The sequence below is a fragment of the Hesperophylax consimilis genome, chromosome 3 (assembly GCF_061612785.1).
Source record: "Hesperophylax consimilis isolate HC1 chromosome 3, BYU_Hcon_1.0, whole genome shotgun sequence".
Lineage (NCBI taxonomy): Eukaryota > Metazoa > Arthropoda > Insecta > Trichoptera > Limnephilidae > Hesperophylax > Hesperophylax consimilis.
Window position 1 is genome coordinate 9,079,448 of NC_142838.1, and position 23,637 is coordinate 9,103,084.

At 32.3% G+C, this 23,637-nt stretch overlaps 1 protein-coding gene across 1 annotated transcript in view; it reads left to right on the forward strand.

Moving 5' to 3' along the window:
• Positions 1 to 3,740: 3,740 nt before the first annotated feature.
• ACXD (Adenylyl cyclase X D) overlaps positions 3,741 to 23,637 on the forward strand; it is a 47,568-nt gene continuing 27,671 nt past the window's right edge. Inside the window, exons 1-11 of the mRNA XM_089647808.1 lie at positions 3,741 to 4,493; positions 9,205 to 9,351; positions 10,742 to 10,901; positions 11,955 to 12,154; positions 13,686 to 13,835; positions 14,492 to 14,610; positions 16,257 to 16,401; positions 19,010 to 19,146; positions 21,084 to 21,233; positions 21,916 to 22,060; positions 22,212 to 22,268. Of these exons, the coding sequence (XP_089503934.1) occupies positions 4,326 to 4,493; positions 9,205 to 9,351; positions 10,742 to 10,901; positions 11,955 to 12,154; positions 13,686 to 13,835; positions 14,492 to 14,610; positions 16,257 to 16,401; positions 19,010 to 19,146; positions 21,084 to 21,233; positions 21,916 to 22,060; positions 22,212 to 22,268 (1,578 nt within the window). The 5' untranslated portion in view covers positions 3,741 to 4,325. The remainder of the gene's footprint in view (positions 4,494 to 9,204; positions 9,352 to 10,741; positions 10,902 to 11,954; positions 12,155 to 13,685; positions 13,836 to 14,491; positions 14,611 to 16,256; positions 16,402 to 19,009; positions 19,147 to 21,083; positions 21,234 to 21,915; positions 22,061 to 22,211; positions 22,269 to 23,637) is intronic.

Sequence of the window (23,637 nt, forward strand, 5' to 3'; positions counted from 1 at the left end):
GGCCCCTTTGCCTTAGGGGGCTTTACTGAGGAGGGGCACAAACCCCAGGGCTTATTGAATTCTGGGCATACTCAAGTAATGCATCGATTCGTGTCTAATCTCGGTAACACGTCCATACGTACTAAATATATCTACAACATTATAAATAACGCACAAATGTTCACATTTCACAAGGGGAAACGCCGAACCTTGGAAAGTCCTGTTTGAGGGTATGTTTTTACATACAATTTTGTTAGAGAAATGGGGTCGTTTGCATGCTACATAAGCACACGTTAAGTGTATACAATTTTCTATCTAGCTTAGACATTTATTTAAAATTTCTTTTCGGAGACCGACCGAAGTTTTGATAAAAATATACAATATATGTAAATTAAAAACTCTTTGAACTCTCTTCAACATTACTCTAATAAAACAGATTCTTTTAAATATTATTTAAGTTATTCTAGGGGCATGTAAACGTGCCCCATTAAAGCCAAATGTGATCCAACACACAAAAAATACAGGTTTCAGCTGAGCCAAAGATTCGAAACTCGAAACTTTGGTCGGTCATTATTATCTTCCAGGTAAACGTAAAAGTCTCAAGCGGCTCTTATTTTCTAACCTTTCACCTTAAATTTGATTAAGTTTTCAATCAGTGTAAATTCACACGGCGATTAATGCCTACATTATAAGTAGAGGCGATAATAAAAAAAATAGTTCTAAAAATTTAACTTTCTAATGTTGTAACGTACAAAGACGGGAAATTATACAAGTGTCATAAGATAACACGGAATACCTAAGTGCCGAATAATTGCTTAGAGAATTCCCTGATAAAACCTTATCTGAATAATTTGATAGTTACGTACGTGCGAAAAAAACTGGTTTCGTTAATTACTTGGAATACGATAATTAAAATGATTTCAACCTTCCGTTCATTTTGATTATTTCTTTAATGTCTTCCCCGCCAGTATTTTGTTATTATTTGTTAATCAAATAATTCTTATAGTTTTGCATACCTTTTGTATTGAGATCTTGATGTGATGTTTCACAAGATGATATAATTCAATTAGGTTTTAGTATTATCGTCATGAAACCAACACGGGTGCTAAAATGGCTCCAAAAAATCTTCTTTTAAACTAACGCTCAAAATATATTAAATAGTTAGTAACAATAACAAACAGTTATATTTTAATTTTTTTAAAACTTCCGACATTTGTAAATTTTCTTAACCTACAATGTACAATGTGGCGTTTTTCTTATATAACAGTATCTATTTCAAGCCTCACAAAGCAAAGATGTTTGCAAGGTAAAGCTGCTCGTTCTTTGGTTACTCTTAAATAAATTTACTATTAGTTCAAGTAGGGGAGGAATGAAATACCTTCTCCCCGGCGAACAGAGAGAGGGAAGAATCTTCAATTGAAATTTCTCCCATATTTCTTCTTCAGTTCAAATTACAAATTCTCTGTTGCAGTTCTGCAATGTAAAGCGAAAATATTTAATGGATGAGATGAGAAACAAGCTACAAGATTTCTACTGTTGTATAGTATTTGGCTGGTTTCAAACAAATACCCATAATAAAATGCACTGCAGTTTATTTAGGGATTGTTTTTTCGTGAATGAGTTACGTAGGATAATTAGGATTTTTCGTGTTTAATCGCTATAGATATTCTATTCCAATTATTTATTTATTAATATGATTGAATTTTGGTACTTATTTCAAACAAATCTCATACGGTTCATAACTCCAAAGTTATGTAAAAAGTTAATATGGATGTCGATTGTGTGTATTTGACCCCCATGTGGGGTGAACAATGTGAACATACGGATACCGTTGCGTAAGTGTACGCATTCAGCGTTAATCTGATGTTGATTGCAAACTGAAATATCCGGATACTTTCTTTAATACATATATTTAAAGCGGAATATTTATCCATAAATTTAAAAAAAACTTTGTGTGTAGAGGGATAATTGTACGCATCCACATGATTCGTAGCTTCGCAAACTTAGCCCATCATTTTTTTCAAAGCAAGATAAATATTCCCCGATCAAGATTAATTTTAAAAAATTTGAAAATCTCCTACTACTACCATAGTAGGCAGAAAATGTTACTTGTGTCGAAATTGAGGACTTTAGCTAGCCGAGAAATTGAACGCACGAAACCAGTCACGATGCCAAATCGATCACTGGTCGGTCAAGGCTGCCTCTTTACACCCGTGAAACTAACCTTATTTTATCAAAAATGGTCACAGACATAACTGGTTACTTAATAAAACTATGAAAAATGATAAATTACATGTCAATTTTTATTTTTTTATGTAGGGCTAACTGTACAAGTGTACACATGACCTGGTTCAAGGCTACACAAAGCTCTGCAAAATTGGATGAGCGCAGGTGCAGCTCGCAAACATCGCAGCGTACATTTACTAAGCGCGTACGGTTACCCCACGCGACTCTAATGAGTTTAATTAAAAATTAAGAATCTTATTGATATCTTTTGGAATCAACAATATGACTATCGTATCACTATTAATGACGTAGGTAATGAAAAAAATGTACTTAACTAAAATCTTAAAATTCTTTATCTAAATAGGCAGTAAACACGTGCGGAAATTATGAGTCAGTCGTTCAGCATGTGTAGAAAATTAAAATAAACATTTTGTAACGATTTAATGGATAAATGGAATCCATAGAAAACGTATTATCGTTCATTGAGTCTACAGAAAAGGAGAAAGGAGCCTGGAATATCGAGTCAAAATCGCGATCGTTAAAGATTCCTACGTTCTACGTTGTTTTTCTAATACATGTAATTAATCGACAGCCTCCGTGGTCGAGGCGTCAGATTCTCGACTAGTAATCCGGAGGTCGCAGGTTCAAATCCCGTGTGCGCAAGTAAATTTATATTTTAATTAATTGATTATTTAAAAAAAATGTCGTTTAAGATCATGAAGATACTCTCATTATCGTCCAGGTGTAAGACCACCATTGAGAAATAAAAGTTGCTTGAAATTGCTTAAGCCATGTTTGGTAGCCAGATTTGAATTGCTAGGTACTTGTACATCCCCATTTCCCCTCCCCATCTAATTCCCTTCCTCGCTAACTTTAATCTCACAACATGCCCCAATTGGGGATGCCATAGTCTCACTGGCTCCAGATGCTTGGACACTTGTGCGGTATTCACATAAAACAAAAAATAAAGTTAAATTTAAAAAAAAGTTAAGGTGCTTACAGTAAATTAAATCAACACTTACAATTAACCACACTAAAATATTAGAATTATAATTGTTTGTAATTAGATTAAATTAGAAAAGATAATTCACTCAATGTAAGCAGTATAAAAGTAACCTGTATATATTTTTAATGTTTTGTTTTCATAGTATCTACGCATAGTGCATCTAGCATACATGGACAATTTTCTATAATGATCGCGGGTAAATCTTTTATAATGATCGCAGGCATCTTCAACTAAAGTATTTCCATACCGCACTCAGCCCATTGATGTATTATATTTAGACGAGACATGAAGCGAAAAAATAGGTATCGCTTTTTTAGCTCCAACTGACCTCCAACTGTCCGAACTGCTTCCAACGCTCCAACTAAAACTACCGATTCCAGTCTACGCGCACCGCTTATCGCGTTCTAATAGTTGAACAAGTTTGGACGAGATATTACTACGCAGTAGCGCCTCTAATTGTATCTCTATGGCTTGGCCTCAAATTTGACATCAACTGCTCAATAAAAAAACCTTGCGCCTTTTGTACAAACACAAATATAAAAAAGAGTATTGAACGATAAATAATGTGGTCTCCGCGGATTGGGAGTCACAAGTAATAATAATTCGCCATTATCGTACGAGTGACAGAGCCTATAATAGCGAGCATTCTTGCAATTTTTAATCTTATCTTGTTCATTGAGTACAAATTATTATCATTATGCGGCTGATTGATTTATCTTTATACAAAATATCACCGAATCAAACACAATATCGTTGATTATTTGCTACTAAGCGTCGGAGTCGATACAACATATCGTTTGATTCGCGAAACAAAAATATAATTTAATCAATTTGAATATTATTAACCGAGTGTTTAGACTGTTTTATTGTGGGAAATGAAATGTTGACCGTAGTGAACAATTTTTAAAAATAAACATTAAAATGAAAAGTGTAGTCGTTGTGTTTGATAAGAAGTTTATCGTTAACAGTGGATCATTTTATACGAGGAACTTTAAAAGGCAATAAATTATGTGTTTATTGGATAAGTTTTTCTCCGGAACTTGCTCATTTGCCTGAAGGTTAACGATGCGAATATACATTATTTAAGTGAGGTTTTAGTGTAAAGTGATTCAAGATGAATTCGGTTCGGGGATCTGTTTCGTTGCAAGTGGCTGGTTTGGAGTTGCTTGCGAGGAATTCCCTTAATGCTATGCGACACACAAGTCTTCTTTCCATGGACGAATTCCGAGAAGAAGTACGTGGTTCAGTCACCGATAAAGAATGGAATTGGAAAATTTTAAGGGTAAATCATTATTAAACCTTATAATATATTTAATTATTGACATCCTGAGTGGAAAAAAACTAATAAAAAATATTGCTAATTTATTAAGAATCTATTCAAAATAATTCGTTATCCGGTTAAAAACGAGATTGCAGGCCCAATGAATTGAAAGTATTCCTCATAAACTATTACTAAAATATCAATAGCAAATATTCACGAATTCATGAAAATCATAACATTTTCGCATTTTGTCATTATATATTATTAAGACAAACGCAGGTGCATGAACACGTGTTTCGATAATATTATAAATTTAACAAAAATTTATCTGCAAGCAGCCTGAAGTCTTGTTTTAAACCGAATTACCAATAATTTGAAGAGATTTTCAATAAATCAGCAATACTCATTTTTCTCCGTTGTGTGTGCGTTGACAAGTGTCAGAGAGGTCACACATATAATTTTAACGCATGTTATTTCAACATACACTTTGAAAATTTGTAAATGTACATTATCACTCTTTCCAAGATGTAAGCTATGAGTAGATGCAAAAATACAAGAATTACTTTTCCCACATTTCATTCAACTTTTTTACATCTACAATAAGAAGTAGTCGTCGTCACGACTTAGTCAAAATACCACACGGCAGAATAGATGTTCCAGCACAATTTAGCACGACACGAAAAATGGTGCTGTTGTTTAAAATTGAAACAGATACAGACACAGCGGATGTATTTAATTGTTCTTTAAATAGTCTTAATACTTTTTTTTGTATAATTATCTTAAAAGTGTCAGAATGAGAATATTTTACTGTAATTGGATTAATGATCTGTTATATAATAAAATATAACGCAAAAAAATATTTTGTGAAAACCACAAGTGTATTATCATATGTATTTATAGAATAAAATATATAAAAAATTCCCATCTATTGTGCTGAGTCACGGTAACACTGATTTGTAATTTATCACATAAAATCTTTAATTTATCAATCACGTGCGTATACAAAAAATAATAATTAAAAGATTAAAATTCAGTCAACAAATTGCTATTTTGTTTATTAAAATCTAACACATTCGTGATAGGTTAATAATACAATATTCAATAGTAATGACTAGGATTTTTATCTATTTTAAATACGTGGTTCATTTCATGTAAGAATATTTGTTGTTAATGAAAATCGGAATGTTTACACAGTTATAATAATTTACTCAGGTGTGTGCCATTTTTTTATTTATTTGCCGATACGATAAAGAATGTATATACTTTGTAATAAATCAATTCTTTAATGAGCACACTATTAATAATCAATAATCTAAACAAGTTACTTGGTATGGACCGTATTTTTTTCCTAGACAGAAAAGATCAAGTGTTCGTGTTTATTTATCACAATAATTATTAGGAGTAAGGAAAAAGGAGGCTCTTACCTTGTGAATAATGTTTAATTGTAAATAAGTCCTGTTCGTTTCTAGAAAATTCAGTAGGTTACTTATTGTTCATAGATGTACATCTTATAAGCAATGGTAGCTCGTGATTTTTGAAAGAAATAGAGTGCTAATATAAAAATAAAATGGGATTATCGATGTTGTTGTAGCAAAAAATGTTTTTTTTTTCGAATTTAATGTTAATTTAGGATTTGTGAGGACGCTGAAGAACGGATATTCAGCGTATTGTATTGTATTGTATTGCTGCAAAAAAAAATCAATCAAGTCATCTTTAAAATTACTATCAATATAATGTAAGTAATCACAGTTTTAAAATCATTATTTAAATCAACACAAATGTACTATCAATCAGTGGCGGCCGGTGACTTTTTGTAGAAGGGATGCTGGATATCAAATATGCACATCTAGACGCTAACACACGAACAAGATACATTTAGGTACCGTCTAAAATTATCTTCATAAATCCATTAAGCTCCATAACTCAATATTTTCAGTATCCAGAATAAGTTTTTTTTCGCACATGGCGGAGACACAAAACAGTTTCGCATTAATGATTCAATTATACAACCACATAATTCACTACTATCATTTACAGCGTAAGAACACGTTGGCGAAATATCCATCTTATTTTGGGTATTCATTTTTATTTATTTAAATAATGATTAAAAAGTAAATCGCAGGTTAATAGTATTTAATAAGAAATCGACTTCAGTATTCAAGCTCAAAGCAAACTGTCAAAGCAGCGCGCGCATACAATCCAATAGATTAGTATACGATTCTGTGCATTATACATATTAGCATTAAAGTAGGTTTTTGTACGTTGGATGCTGTCATTAATATCGTATAAAGTTGACAAAGATATTATCTTGCGGGTTTCTGTGCGCATGCGTGGAAAGAGCGTACGTTCTAGCACTTTGGATACGGTTAACAGATCGCTTCCACACCACAGTATTATTGCTTGTGTGTGTTTTACGCATTTCACGGTATTTAGACTCGCCCGCGCTGTTAATATCAGCCTAATACTTAAAATTTTCCTTTTAAAAATTTTGTATTACTGTGAAATATGTATATGATTTAAATAGTGTTAACACGCTTTTAGTTGCATAAAAACCATAGAAGATTGGAATATACTATCAACATCGCCCTGGTGTAAGACCACCATTCAGAATTGAAAAGTTGCTTTTAATGGCTTTAGCCGTGTTTTGTAACTAGATATGAATAGCCAGGTACCTTCCCACAGTCATCTTTTCCATCTCCTACCCCTCCCCATTACCTTCAGCCTCACAACACACCCCAATTGGAGATGCCATAGTCTAACTGATCACTGAGCAGTTGGGGCTCTGGTGCGGTTTCGCAAAAAATACGCTCCCGAAAAAAAAATATAATTCTATGAAACAACATTTAGCATTCGATAAAAATGTGTCAAATTTGATTTTTTTTAGTAAATATTTTTATTTAAAACGATAAATAGTCAAGTGACAATAAGTTTTATAAAACCTTTGATTTAAATAAATACTTTTTTTTATTTACGTTTAGAGTGGTAATTACAGTTGACCCAATAAAAACCATCAGTAAGCGACTTTATCTATTCATGCGTTCGTTATTTTTAATATTTTTAATTGCATAACGTCGATTTCTAAAACTAAAATCAGACAGTCTTTAATCTGTTTTCAAAAACAATATTTAAACAGAAATACGAGTATGTTCAAAAACAACAAATTTATCTGAAATCGAATGTAATGCGAAAATATTTCCCGCGCAAATAACATTTTGACAGAGAAATAACACAAAATGCTAAATATCAAAGGTTCCAGAAATTAATATAAATACTTCATACGTATGGAACTCTACGATTCTAGTTACTTACCAATATTAAACATGAATTATTGCTGATGACATGAAGTAATGAAGAAGTTTCAGAGGAACATTTTATCTGAAAAATAAAATAATAGAAGCCACTTGAATGCACATCAGCTGTTTACTATCAGATTGATGTATACTTATACAAATACCTACCGATAGCTAAGTGTTATTTATTATTGATGCATCTTAAAAGATAAGATTAAAATGACATTTACAAAATAAGCATGGATAATGTTATTAAATAGTCTCTAATATACCAGAGTTGTAGCATTGACAGGGTCCGTGATCTATGGGTACAAATAATTATGCATCTCAAACTGCAAAAACAAATCCAAAATCTGCAAAATGTGATGTTAACTGAAGTATGGATGTGCTAAATGCCTACATCCAATAGATGCCAGAAATGACAAGAGCAGATATGAGTGCACATCCATGGACATAATTTAAGGCAAATTTATTTAACGCTTTTAAATACAAACAAATAATCTCTTTGAAGTGGAAACTAACCCACATCCCGACATTCAATCAAACAATAGACATCAAATTTTACAATAAAAATAAATAAATTTAAATGCATCTAAGGCACCGTCTTCCCGGGAACCATGTATTGGATAATTAAAACCTTTGCCATAGGTCACCGCAAGTGGTTTGCTAAGTTTGGTGATTTAGCAGGGGTGCCCGAGTTCATCGTGTGAGGTGTGTTCATAATGCGCTAGCTCACCCCTCATACCTTTTACTTCAAAGAACATCCTCTCCTTCCTTTCACTAAAAAAAAACACCATACAGCATCCCTAAAGATGACACAGGTCCCGGGGGAAATTATTTTCCTCAGGGGATCTTGCGTGGGATTGGTGTAAATTTTTTTTTGTTTTTTACGGTTTAATTTTTTTCAGTTTAAAAATGTTAATTTTCGACCTAATTTTTTATTTTTTTTACGCTAGAAAATTAAAATTTAACATGACACTGACAGTTTATGGAGCGTAACTTCATAATACTGCATTTTGTCAAAATATCTTGATAAAAATGACAGAATGTAATTAGGTAGCAATGGCTCAATTGGTAGAGAGAGAAGTCCGAGTAATGATCTGGGTCCGGGACCCGGTTGCAATTGTTACCTTTCATTTTCCATGTCTTTATCTCTTACATATTTACATTTAGAGTTATTGACATTTTCTTCTTCAATGATTAAATATTTCATTCTGATTTAAGCCTCAATGAACTTATTAAAATATTCACTTGTGTGTAAAATATATTATATGCGTCACACAAAGGAATTGATTAAAGGTGTGTCAAATGAATAAAAGTTTTTATCTCTAATTCTATTATGACAAATTATAAGGTGTGTAAATTTAGAGGAAGTAATCGCCAGTAAAAAAACGATAAAAAGAAAATTACGAGTGCCTTTAAAATTGTTCTTTTATTTTCAGGATCAATTTACACAAAAGAACTTGGAAGATTTATATATAAAATATGACGACAAGTTGATGAAGGGATACCAGTGGATATTTGTGGTGTTATTATTTGTGATATCTTGCATTCACATCATGGTGGTGTGCTTCATAACGGGAGTTGAAGTAAGTCTACCTTTACCTATGCAATTTTTATTGTTAGAATATGTTTTTAAATAGGGTACACTGGTTTCATCAGTACGTACCCGACAAACTATAACCAGCGATTCTTGAGCATATTTCAAGTAAAAAAAGCATTTTTTTTCAACATTTTTTTTCAGTTAACTCTTGACAGGTCAAGATGCCAAATAAAACGTCTGTAACCAAGTGGGTCTTCCGACGACCCCATGCATTTTTCTGTATTATGGGCTTTTAAAATATAGAAATCCCAATTATTAATGGTAACTGTGATGTATGGTAATAAATTTGAGTATTTAAGTGATAGATGGCGCTAGTCATAAAGCTTACTCCAGAGTCCGACAGATGTCGCTAGAGTTTAACAATTACTTGTGAGATGAAATTGACAGAGAACAAGCTTCTCGAACCAGAGAATTGCCAACCCTCGGGTAATGAACAGTGTAGCTAAATCCAGACCTATTATTTGTAACGTAAATAAACACAATTATACATAGAACCTTTTACTTTTTAACAAAAAGTTCCCTACACTTAAATCTGCAAAGTAAGGCAGATATAACAGTATCTTATGTATTTGCGCAGAAATACTTAAAATACTAAAATGATATGTCGAGTATTTAAACTAATATAAGGAGGATAATAATTTTGGGTACTAACTACTCCCCCACTTGGCTGTGCGATAGTTAAAAATGAACATTTTTGTTCATCACAGGATCACGTGATACGCACTCTGTTTCATCTATACGGTGATGCTGGAATAAGATGGAGTGCGTATCAGTTGTGGAGTTCGGTGGTGACGTGTGATGAAGATTTTTTCTTTGTTTTTTTTTTAATTTAAAAAAATTATCAACGGACAGCAAAATGACAACTACATTTTTACTCCAAATATGCTCAGGAATAACACTTTAAAGTACGTCTGTTGGTCTTCTGATACACCTTTCCGCGTATCTTTAAAAAACCCCAGACAGAAAGGGTACCTAACCAATCTTTAATCGAATGGTCAAACAGTGAAATTGCACTAGGTTCATGTCATTATGAGGAGCGTCTAAATGGTGACCGGGAATCTGACCGTGAATGACAACACACCTACAAAACTTGATACAAAGTCATGAAAAGTGATAAAACAAAAACTAGTTTAAATAGGTTACATAGGTAACTATTTAACCTAGTTTTTGTTTTATCACTTTTAATGACTCTATATCACTTTTTAAAGATGTGTTTAATTGTCATTTTGATAAAATATTATGGAACCCGTCTAAATCATACCTCGATCCAAGTATCATTTCATATCTTTAATTATCTCCATCACTATGATTGAATTATGGCTGAATTACAAAAAAAAAATCATTATTAGTGATTACAGATTATTCTTTTTTTTCAGGATCCAGATGACAAATTAGCTGTGATATGCTACTCTGCAAAAGTCGTAATTGCCATACCAATTCTCATAGTGGCTTCTTCAGATTTTTGTACTAAACGTTTCTCATGGATAAATAATGTTACCGTATCAATTTTTATGCTAACTTTATTAGTGATAACAGGTAAGAGTTTTTGACAGTACAATAAATTACCTTTGTCTTATAATATGTTTCTTAATTTCTAATAAGTTGGCAGTAATGAGTCAGTAATAAAAAGTATATATTTTAAAACTACTGTAACAATATTTTTTTACCTACGTGCTAATATTTGGACCTCACAATATTTAGACGTAACACACGAAAAAACTGCAAGACTTTTAACTTTCGTAACTTTTAAAAGGAGTTCATTGAACATTTAAAAAAATTTATTTTACCGACAAATTTATCTAGGAAGCCTAAAATAGTTGCAGCTTCTCGTTGGATAGCCATGGATTGTACTGCTAATACTATTATTACACTGTTTAGCATATAATTGGCTGAAATTGTATATATTTTAACTTATATATTAATACGAGGGTATTATAGACTAAACATTGCCACACATTTAGAAGGATCTTAAAGCAGAACCACAGCACAGCTAATACCAATTAATTAAACTTTTGAAGGAAATCTCTTAAAGTCAAATATGCACAATAAGGAAGGAAAGCGAATCTGAGATCATATTTTAATACTTTCAAGTTACCACATCCTTGAACATAGTCAGAAGCAAAATGCTACAATTAAAGCTTGTTTCAAATTAACTATGTACTCACTTTCAAGGTTTTGTATCCGCTTACCTTATGATTTAACTACGAAAGTGCTCAGATGGGATATTATAAAATACTAACGCGGAAAATATATTTGTAGGATTTGCGAAGCTGAAAGTATTTAAAAAAATATATATTTGCCTCAGGATCACCTCTCAAAAATAAATATCGTAATTTAAGAGACAATCATAAATTATTAATCTTTCGAATCAACTTGAAAATCACGACATCTGTTAAAATTTTTAACAAAAGAAATACATATATCAAATTTAGAACAATTAATTAATTAATTTAAATAAAATAATTTTGCTACCCACGAGGGGTTCATTAAACGAGAGTTACACACAGACACAGGTATACATCACAGAAATTATTAATTTTATACAATATTTTTTTACGTTAAATTACTATAGTAAATTTTTCCATTTAGATGTGTCCGTCCCAATCTTCAGTACCATGGGCCAGCCTCTACGTCCAAGTTATATAACTTTCACCTTACTGGCCTGCTATGTCTTTATGCCCATCAGAAACAATTACTTGGCGAGTTGTTTAGCCCTGGTAATCTCCTTGTGCCAACTAGCAGTACTGTGGGCCGTCACATACCGGGATGATATCAGTAAGTATAGTAAGGTATGTGCTCACTTTTAGGGACTTTTCGTAATAGGTTAGGTTAGGTTTTATATTTTCGGGATATTGAAAGTAAAACACAAATTTTATGAACCCGAAGAAAATTTAAAAAAAAATAAAAATTCTCAGGACCTACTTCATCTTTGGGGATGCTATGTGGGAGCATAAATCTTCTCCATTTCTTTCGCGTAACTTTGTTAATTGTTATTTTCTTTCATCTTTGTTCTTTCTATATATACAGGGTGTCCGGAAACTCGTAGTACAAGCGGGAAACTGGTGAATCTACATCACATTTGGAGTCGATTTTGTAGTATATTTTTTTTTTATTTGAGCTTTCGTTATCGAGTAAATCGAGTTTAAAGTTTTTTTTTTATTTTTTTTTTTATTCAAATTCTTATAAATTATTACTGAAGATCAAAGTACCCAACTAATTAAAACTATTTGAAAGTAAAACAAATGAAGAAACTCGGATTTGAAGCATTATTTTGAAATCACCCTTCATTTAACCCGGTGTAATCATAAAATATTTCTGCTCTGCAGGGTTAAAACATCTGTTATTCAACCCTAAACACCAGAAAAAACTTTAACCCTAAAATAGCCGAAAAATATTTTTTTTTGGTTTTTTTTTTTTTTGAAAATGCTCAAAACAAAAAACTTTATGTTTTTTTGGGTTCCCCATGTGGTGTAGATTCTCCAGTTTCCCGCTTGTACTACGAGTTTCCGGACACCGTGTATATATGTGCATCTATACAAAAAGGTTTACATATATTTTTTTGGCTTTGCCTGTCTCACTAGGACATCCTGTGTCGAGACAGACTAGTTTACAAATATTTTATAATATTAAAATAAAGATCATTTTTAATAAAGCAAAAAATATTTGACAAAAATTAATATTACATTGTAAAATGACTGAATGACTCAATATCATATATGTAAATGGTATTTATGCAGTGATTACAATTGAATACATTTAAAAAAAATCTTCTAAATTTGCCCACGATTTATTTACCTAAAACCTACTTAATTAAGATAAAATTAATCTAACTACAATGTTATTATTATTATTGTTTCGTCCGAATTCGGAGGTCACGAATTGAAATCCCAGCATGCGCAAGAAAAATTAATTTGACTATTATGTTTTATTTGTTAATTTATTAATTACAAAACATATATTGTGTATTTGCGGCACGTTTCAGGGTGGTAAAGACTTTCGATATCGTCATGGTGAAAGACCAAATGATTTTGACCAAAACACAAACTGACCAAAAGTTTTATTTGTCAACTTAGTAATTACAAAACATATTTTGTGTATTTGCGGCAAATTCCAGGGTGGCAGCTACTTTCGATATCGTTATTGTGAAAGACCAAATATAAACCATTCAGAATCTAATTCTAAAATACGTATATTAAAAAGCGATACGCAAAACAAGGGGTGATTTGTTTCACAAAATCACAAAATATTATTTTTTCTCCATGTTCCCGAGGAAGAATTTTGGTATTAAAAAGGTTAAACTTAATTTTTTTTGTATTTTAGTTATGCGCAGATCTGCTGTTTTTGCTTGGAGCAAATTTCCTTGGTCTGTACTATAGATTAATGAACGAGATCGTCAAAAGGAGGTCTTTCCTAGACAGGCGAGCTTGTGTAGAAGTAACGTTGAAACTCAACTACGAAAAGGAGCAAGAAGTAAGTACCTAATCACCATTCTGTTTTTATTATTTAAACATATTTTTAATCACAAAGAAAATACTTACAACAAAGTTGTTCTTATAAACTCTGGGTAGTGAAGTAGTGGGTACACAATTTTGTATTTGATCCTATAATATAATATTGTTGGTTTTTCGCAACGTAATAATTTTAATTAAATGAAAAATATTAAATACCGCCGATCGGTTTCGGAACAACCGTTCCTTCTTGGGGAAAAATTACTATCATAATATTACAAAATAGATCGGTCAGTGGCTGAGTTTGTTCAGGCGTAGTATGTTCAATTCTTCGGCTGGTTAATTCCTCAATCACAACACAAGTAACATGTTCCGCTTACTGTGGTGGTAGTAGGAGATTTTAAAATATTGTCGGGTTATTCCTAATTCAGGAATGTTTGTCTTTCTTTAAAAAAAGTTCAATTCATATAATTTATTGAAACATTGTTTTTATCAAATTCCATTTATCATTTGTTGTTGCCTGACGTTCGTCAATTGATTCCAGTTGATAGAAGTGACAAATTTATCAAAATATGTGATTAATGCAAAGTGATTGCTTCAGATATCAGTATAATTATTATGTTAAACAATAAAACGATTGATGTCAACGGAAATAGACTTAAAAAATAACATTTCTAGGAACGCCTCATGTTGAGTATATTACCAGAGCATATTACTTCAGCAGTGAAAAAGGATATTTGGGAAATATTCGTGACAATTCAGTCCGAAATCATACCTAAACCTATGAAAGTATTCAGGTAAGAATAAAAACCAAGCATTATAATCTGTTACCATGAAATCAAATAAGAAACGTTGCTGGCTAAAAATTATCTAGTAAACTCGTAGCTTTACTTTTTCCAGTAGTAATGCACATGTTCAGATAACAAAATGGCCACCCTCACATTTAAAATGGATCAACTGACCAAGCACGAAGAAATAATTACTATAATACTATAAAAATACTAGCGCCTAATATAGTCACGGCTCCCTAAAGGCTTCAACTTTCTATTATTCTATTAATTTTATCATTTTATTCTATTTTATTTTCAATTTATTCTGTTTTTTTTCTGTTCTATCTTTTTGTTTTTGATCATATATTTTTTGTATCTCTATATGGAATGTGTGGGACTGCACTAACCTCCCCACATACCGGAATAAACAGTTTATTATCATTATTTTATAACGGTGTGTTTACAAAGCTTTGTTAACGGCATATTACATATATTAAATTAATCATTTCTATTTTGTTTGGAAACTAATGGAAAAAAAAGTGATCATTTTGATGCCAACTTTTTGAAAAGCGCTGAACACAGTGTGTTTCGTTTGTAATTGAAGATATTTAATTAAATAATTACAGTTTCTCGGAGTTTGCCAACCATTTGTTGGAAACTAGTCATACCTTTAACTTCAATAGTGGAATAGAATTAATACATTGTAATGTCAATGGCATCCAGTTGGATAAACTAGAAATTTTAGAGATTAGAAAGAGTGTGAATGCAAAATTGAATATTATTAACAATCAAAAATTATTTTTAAATGACCCAATATTAAACCTATTCCCTTTGTAAATTGTTCCATATTGCCTCTCTTTCCCCTATCCGTTTTATCTTTTCATTGTTGTCATTGTCTTTGTCTATTATTTTTTAATGACACCATTATGACACCACCTATGACGGCCGGCATAGTCCAGTGGTAACGCATTGGACTGCCATTCCGAAGGTCGCGGGTTAGAACCCGGCGTGCGCAAATAAATTTTATTTGATTAATTTGTGTTATTTCACAATTAATTAATTAAAATAATATATAGTATATTTGCGGCACGTTCCAGAGTGGAAGATACTACCAGTATCGCCCTGGTGTAAGACCACCATTCAGAATTGAAACGTTGCTCCAAATGGCTTTAGCCGTGTTTAGTGACTAGATCTGAATAGTCAGGTACTTCCCCACCTTCCTCTTTCCCTTCCCCACTTACCTTCAGCCTCACAAACATCCCCCAATTGGGGATGCCATAGTCTCACTGGCTCCAGACGGGAGCAGTTGGGACTCTTGTGAGGTATTAACTATAAAAAAAAAAATTGTCTATGTCTATTATTTTCTATTGACACCATTGTTTATGTCTATTATATATAATTAGTTTTATTATAAAAAACCCCGAAGAAGTGAGCGTTGCTCATGAAACATGTTGGTAATAAACAATAAAAGTGGTAAAAACGAAGTATTTTATTAATTTAAATTAAAATGGTGCCACAAAATAAGTTTGCTGTGTTAGAAGAAGTGAAAAATATTTCCCCCCGGCTTTAGTCATACTTGGAAACTGAGTTTTAATTTTAAATAAACTATCATAATTAACGCCATTAAGGACAAGTAAGTAAGTTCAAATAAATTTAATCGATTTTCTTTTCAGCCACCTGTACATTGAAGAGCATAAGAACGTCAGTATTTTGTATGCAGATATAGTGAATTACACTATGATAACCACAACACTTCCAGCGCGAGAGCTTGTCGAGACACTAAATGAATTATTCGGAAGATTTGATGAAGCGTCTGAGGTAAAGTTAATATCTTTATATCTAAATACATTTCCGCTATACTGATAAAAAATTTTTTTTATTGTTTTTTTTTTACTTTTACTTACAAATTAGTTCGTTAACTCTTGACAGGCCAAGATGCCAAACAAAGCGTCTGTAACCAAGTGGGTCATCCGAAGACCCCATGATTTTTCTGTCTAATGGGCTTTTAAACTATACAAATCCCAATTATTATTTGAATTATTAATGATAACTTATGTATTTGCGTAGGAATACGTAAAATACTAAAATGCTATGTTAAGTATTTAAGCTGCTATAAGGAGGATAGTAATTTTGGATACTACCTACTCCCCCACTTGGCTGCGGGATAGTTAATAAACGAATGAAACGAGACTCCATTAAACAATATATTTTTTTCTATGGTTATTTATGTTCTGCTATTACGAAATTCATCTGGAATTTAACGTTTTCAGAGATTTACGATCAAATTACGAAACAACGAGAAAACGTACAAAATAAATTCATGAACAGAATATGAAAAATAGCGTGTTAATATTGAGATAAAAAAAAACATGAGAAGGTATTGCGTGTTACCAAATGGGAAAATAAAGACAACACCCCGAAGGAAAATTGTATTTAAGCTTTTCTTGTTCCTCCGAGCAAACGAAATAATGCTGTCATTCTTTACATTTCCCTTATTGAAATTCAGAAGTGGTGGTAGGCTCTATTTGTTCAAACGTTGATTTTATTTAAGCTTGCTACTCGCACATGACAACCTCCGTTCCCGCATACCAAGTCTACTTACATATATTATTAGGACGGAGATTTAAATGTAAAAACGTAGTAAAATACTCGACAATTTTTAACAAATTCACTACTTTAACAGTTTCCCTCGAAGGGTAGCTATAGTCGTAAAATTTTGCACTCGTCTGTCTTGAAACACGATTTCTGCTTCATTCCAACAGTTCATCGATTCAACTTTGTAAAGTCGAATTAATTAGATAAATATCAGCAATAACCAACGTATCTGTTATGTAAAATTGATCTTCGTAAAAAAATAATTATGATTTAGATAAAACAATGGTGGTTCATCAATCGAAGACACATCATACATCATTAACAAAATCCACATAAACAATATATTTAAGAACATATACACGGTGCCCGGAAACTCATAGTACAAGCTAGACACTGGAGAATGTATTACTTGGAGAAGCCAAAAAACAGTATTTTTGTGTTTTTGTTGTTTGTTTTTGGGGTGTTATGCCGTGTTGCGCTAACTCCTTCTTTAGCCGACGTTTCGGACAGCGTTGCAGTGTCCATCATCAGGGCAGATCCGGTAGATCCGAAGATGTGTCTACCGGATCTGCCCTGATGATGGACACTGCAACGCTGTCCGAAACGTCGGCTAAAGAAGGAGTTAGCGCAACACGGCATAACACCCCAAAAACAAACAACAAAAAATGCTTTTGGCCGTGAGAATCTAAAAACTTAGTATTTTTGTGATTTGAGCATTCAGATTTTTTTTCAAAACCTTATTCCATTTCTTTCGGCAACTAAAGAGCTTTTGGGGGTTGGTCTATGCTTCGACGGATTTTAGAAGACGTACAGCTGATATTAACCCCCCTAACAACCGATTTTCTTCAATTTAATTTTGATTTACTCAAATATAAAAGTTATGCCTACCACAAAATGGACTTCAAATGTAACAATAATATATTAATTAGTTTCCCGCTTATACCCACTATGAGTTTCCGAACACCACTACATGTCAAACATTCCCGAGTTACGAACAACTTTTCAGCATTTGAATTACTCCTACATCAATCGTTAAAAGCGGAACAAAAATATGTGCAATGATGGAGGACTTAGCTAGTAGAGGAACCTAGAGGATAAAAACTCCGGGACGGGAATCCGACGCATTTTTCTTCTCAGCTACGAATCTTCGATGTCTATATGACTTTTTGCGTTGAAAGATTTTATAAATTAATGTTAAGATTTTTATTTTTGCGTCTCTACGGATATTACCCTTAGCTATACCCATGTATTTATATTCGGGGCATGACTAATTACCACTCCTTAGAAACACGTAGAGGTATTGCCTTGATTAAATATGTTTCTATTAGGTATGTATCTTTTACTAAACAGTTCCATATCTTACAATGATATTCTGACTTCGAATAAATTTATTTGTACCAGAGTCACACTCACTCTCGAGGACGTCGTCATAACCTCCTTTATTGTAAAGGAAGCCGCACAAATTTGTTTATGAACTCACCCGTGGAGAGAGCTATGTACTTAAAAGTAGTTGATCGAAAGATCGATATGTTTTTCATGTCCTACAACGAATTTAACAAGGTTTCTGTCACTGCAAATACGACCTATACCCCAATCAGTAATGTTATTAAAAAAATCTTCAAATTAAATAAATATCATTCAAAAATAATCTTACCGTTTCAAAAGTGAACATAAATTTAAGAAGAAAAACCTTAGAAGAATTTTATTGTCTAGCCAAATTAGAGGTTTCCTCTCCAAAAAATGTATACATTTCTTAACTCAGTCTCATTTCATAATAAGGGAGTAAATTAGTGAAATAAAATATTAACAAGTATTTTCCATATGGTTTCAGGAGAATGACGTGCTACGAATTAAGTTCCTCGGCGATTGCTACTACTGCGTGTCAGGGGTGCCCAAGCACAACCCGCAACACGCCAAGAGCTGCGTTGACCTCGGCCTGGAGATGATATCAATCATCGCTGAAGTGAGGTGAGACACCGGTCCATCAACCTGACTCCCCCTACCCCCCTAACACGCGATACAAGAAGAACAAACGAGAATTTGCGAAAAATGTTCACAATTTACTGGATAGTAGTCTATCCTCCTATTCATTTGAATCCGGAAATTAATGCTAGAATTTTCTGTCATTTTTGAGTATGAGAGAGTACCTTAAAATGTTACTTATTTGAATGCTATGAATACCTATTTTAGGTCATCTAGATTCATAAAATTATGGCCTTTTTAATGTAGAAAACAAAATATTAAGACAATCTTCATTTCTGATCGATTCACAAAATTGAACTAGGCGATATTATTATCTTTGGTCCATTAACGAACAAAGATTCCAGCAGTCAGGTCAATTTAATTTAACTTTGCCAGATGTACCTAGACCAACAAAAATATTTTGGAATCTATAAATAATTTATATTTTTATCTTAGCTATATAAAAATCTGCGGAAGAATTTAAATTATGATAACTGTTGCAGAGAGTAGGTCAATTACTAGGAATAATTCACATTCAGTCATAAAAGAGTTCACATAATCAATTGAATGTGATAGTATGTGGTCTGTGCTGCAGCCAATTCATCCCCGCTGCTTCAACCAAAACCACCTAAAGCCAGACCGGGACACTGACTCTTAACTTCTATGTACCTCCTGTAATGTTGGAATTTTTATTCTTTTTAAAAATAATTTTACATGTTAAACCCTTTTCTACGAAATTAAATTTCGTCTGTAGCCATGTTTATATGTTGTTATATACGGTGATTTTTGTGTTTAATCTCAAGTTTAAGTTTGAAACTCAGTCAATAAAAGTTTTTTAAATGTAAATATTGGTATGTTTTTACAATTTCATAGTTTTTTTATTTAATAAAATATTATGATTTTTGTATACAGGGCATGATCAGCCATTTTTTGATATTTGTATAAATGTTGAGTCAATTTGATTTCACTCTCGGCCTTCACGGAGAAAATAAGTATTGCCGATTTATTAAAATCCTGTTAAAAACGGGACAGCTGACCGTTTCCTTATAAAATTTCAGTACTTTTCAAAAACATCCGAACACGGGTTCATGCACGTGCGTTTGTCCTGTTAATATATAATAACGAACTAAGAAAATATAATGATTTTTATGATCACGTGTTCTGACGTCGCGTTAATACATTACTTTTTTATTAAAAGTTTAACATGAAACCTATCAATTAAATTAGTAATATTATACATCAGTAAGTTTTCTGCGAGTTGTTAGTAATTTTGCTCCAACCTGCTTAAAATATGTGTACCTTTGTGGGTTGAATAGAACTGTACTTAACTGTACTTTAAAAATTATTCATATAATTTTTTAAATTTTATTAACCGCACAAATGTAGCCATGAGGAAAATAATTTCGTTCAAGGCCTATGTCACCTTTTGGGATGCTGTTTGGAGAGTCTTTTTTAAGGAAAGGAAAGAGAAGAAATTCTGGGAAGGTAAAGGGTACGAGGGTCTGGAAGGAATCAGAAGTGATGGATATATGAATACATCCCTTCGACTGCGGCGAAAGGCGATGGGTCGAGAGACCAGTTGGAGTGGTCAAAAGGTCTCCCCAAATCAGCCTCTCCCGATCTGGAACACCATGCAGCTGATGGGCAGGCGCATCCTTAACACACCTCATCCGATAAACCCGGGCATTCCTGCTAAATCAGCAAACGTAGCGAAACACTCGGGGTGACCTATGGCAGAGGTGTTGGTTATCTAATAAATGGTTCCCAGGGCGCACTAATTAAACAAGCTTAAAAAACTAGTGATGGTCAATTAGATTTTCTGGTGGTATTAATCGCTAATCGCAATGAATTTTTTTTATGTCTAAAGGTACTTTACTTCAGTAAGTAGGTGTTTCTAATACTTTGAATGTATTAAAATATATGACGTTCTCTTTTATTATCAGAGAGAAGAGACACCTAAATATTGACATGCGAATCGGCGTCCACACTGGTGACATCATGTGCGGGCTTATTGGCATAAGGAAGTGGCAATTTGACATCTGGTCCAAAGACGTCACCATAGCAAACAAAATGGAGTCTACGGGAAGAGCTGGGTTTGTTTTATATTCCCCCTTATTTTTTCACTCGGGAGCTTTTCACAGAATTTTAATTATACTAAAATAGGTTAGAAATAATAAATATCTGTTAAAATTTTTTTATTGAAATAATAAATTTTTCTAAATTGCCTATAAAATTCCGAATCTCGTGCCATTTTCATGAAATCAGAAATTAACTTAAAATATTTTCTTAATGCATGATTGCTCTGTTACATTGAATTTAGAATATGTTTATAATGAGAAATTTTTAATATTTTCCTAATTAACATTAGTTTGAAGTTAGGTAAAATAAAAGTTGCTCACTATATTCTGTTCTTTCGCAGATGAGAAGAAAAAATTGGTTTCCATCATCGACTTAATAATCGTTATTTCGTGTAAATTTATAAAATATAATAATTTAAGAATGAGCAAGTATTTTAGTTAAACGGAAGAACAATAATAATTACCCAGAAAGTTTATTATCTTCATCTATCAACGTAGTAATCAAGATAAACATCAAATGTATATTGCATGCACTGATGATTGCATTATCTTACATTTTATTATAATCCATTATCCTTCTCCTGGTTAATTCTTAACAGTCATAATTATCAAGATGATCCCTTTAATTAAAGTAGTATATGAAACTACACTGATATTTGTCGTAACTGGAGTATATTTATTATAAATGCTTTTCCAGGAAAGTTCACATAACAAAGAGGACATTGCTGGAATTGAATGATGATGCAAGGGATTACGTAATAGAACCTTTTTACGAAGCGAGAAATGATCCACTTCTAGCCCAATATAAAATTGAAACATTCCTGGTATCAAAATTACTCAAGGTAAAACATTAACTTATATTTTTCCAGAGCTTTTTATGTTATGAATAAAAAGCAATACAATCATATACAGTTTTAACCTTCCAGAAAAAAATATTTATATCTGAAATGTTTTAATTAATAAAACTGATAATTTTTGTGGTTTTTTTTGCAGACTGGATACAGAAGGGCCTCAGTCGGCATGGATAAGTGGATGAAGAAAGGTCAAAAAGTAAGTTACAGTGCCTACTTTAACTAGAAGGTTTATTTTTGTCTTTTAACCCGTCCAGCGTTTGATGGTCATATATGACCAGGCGTCTATATTTTGTAAAAGTATTTTTAATTTTCTTCATACGGAAATAGATTTTTTTGACGTTAGAAAGAGAAATAATCATTGTTTCCAGTTTGCTTCAAATATTTATACTGGAATCCATTGATTAAATCCTGGAAATAGCCAAAAAGTTCATATTCGCGCCGCTATCGTAACAAACGGTTTAACTTTCAAAATTATTTATTATTTTGTATTATATGAACGAGTTAAAGTGAAGGTATAATTTTCTTAAAAATTTCCCAAACAAAACGAGAAATATTGAGTTCTCAATTTTTCTATGATTAGAGTAAAAAATTAAGTAAAAATGTGGTTAGCCCTTTTGACCTATTTTTCACCTTTGATATTAAAATTTTATAAAAACAGTAATTTTATTTTAAATGCATACACCGGAATGTTAATTTAATCTTAATCTCATAAAAAGTTGGTTTTATTTTGTAGTAAGTGGTGAGAAATTTATACCTCACCACCAGAATTCTGCTGTTTTTGGACTGAACTTCACGAAATATGCATAAAAATTGTTGGAGACGTAACAAAGCGATTTCAACCCTGTCTTCACAAGCGCGAGGTGTGGCTAATTTTTTACGGTCAATTCGATGCGTGCTGTTACTTGTTGCCTACTCTAGTTCGGAAAAATATATATTTAACTGTGATAATAATTTTATATTTACAGATTAAATATATACATAATAATACATGAAAGAGTCATCTAATGCAGGCAACATTAAAGCATTAATTGTAATATTCATGAGACATGTTAAAACGAGTGGAAACGTACATTTTTATGAGATACTTCACTATACATTGCAAATTACTCTCCGAAGGCAACTTCATTACTCTTAATGGAGAAGTTTCATAGTCTGAGTTCAGTAGCTTTGTATGATGGAGAAAGATATGGGATACTTTTCTTACAATTTAAAATGCTTTGCGTTTTCGTCGACAATTTGTGAAATTATCGTTTTTTTATTAAAGAATAAGGTGTATTTTTTATAAATCTTGTTTCTCTTTGTATTTGATGCACAACCATCTTTCGAACCACTTTGAATATCGTAACCAAACTATGACTATTGGTGTTTTCGCTATGGCTAAATAAGTTCTACATTTTACCAATTATAGCAGTTAAAAATAGTATATTATATGTCAGCTATTGTAGAAACAAAGACTAAAGGATCGTTCAGCTGAACAGAAATGATGACTTAATTAATTTGGACACTATTACTAAAACAGTAACAGAGCTGTCAACTCATTGGCTGGGTAACCTCAAGATAAAAAA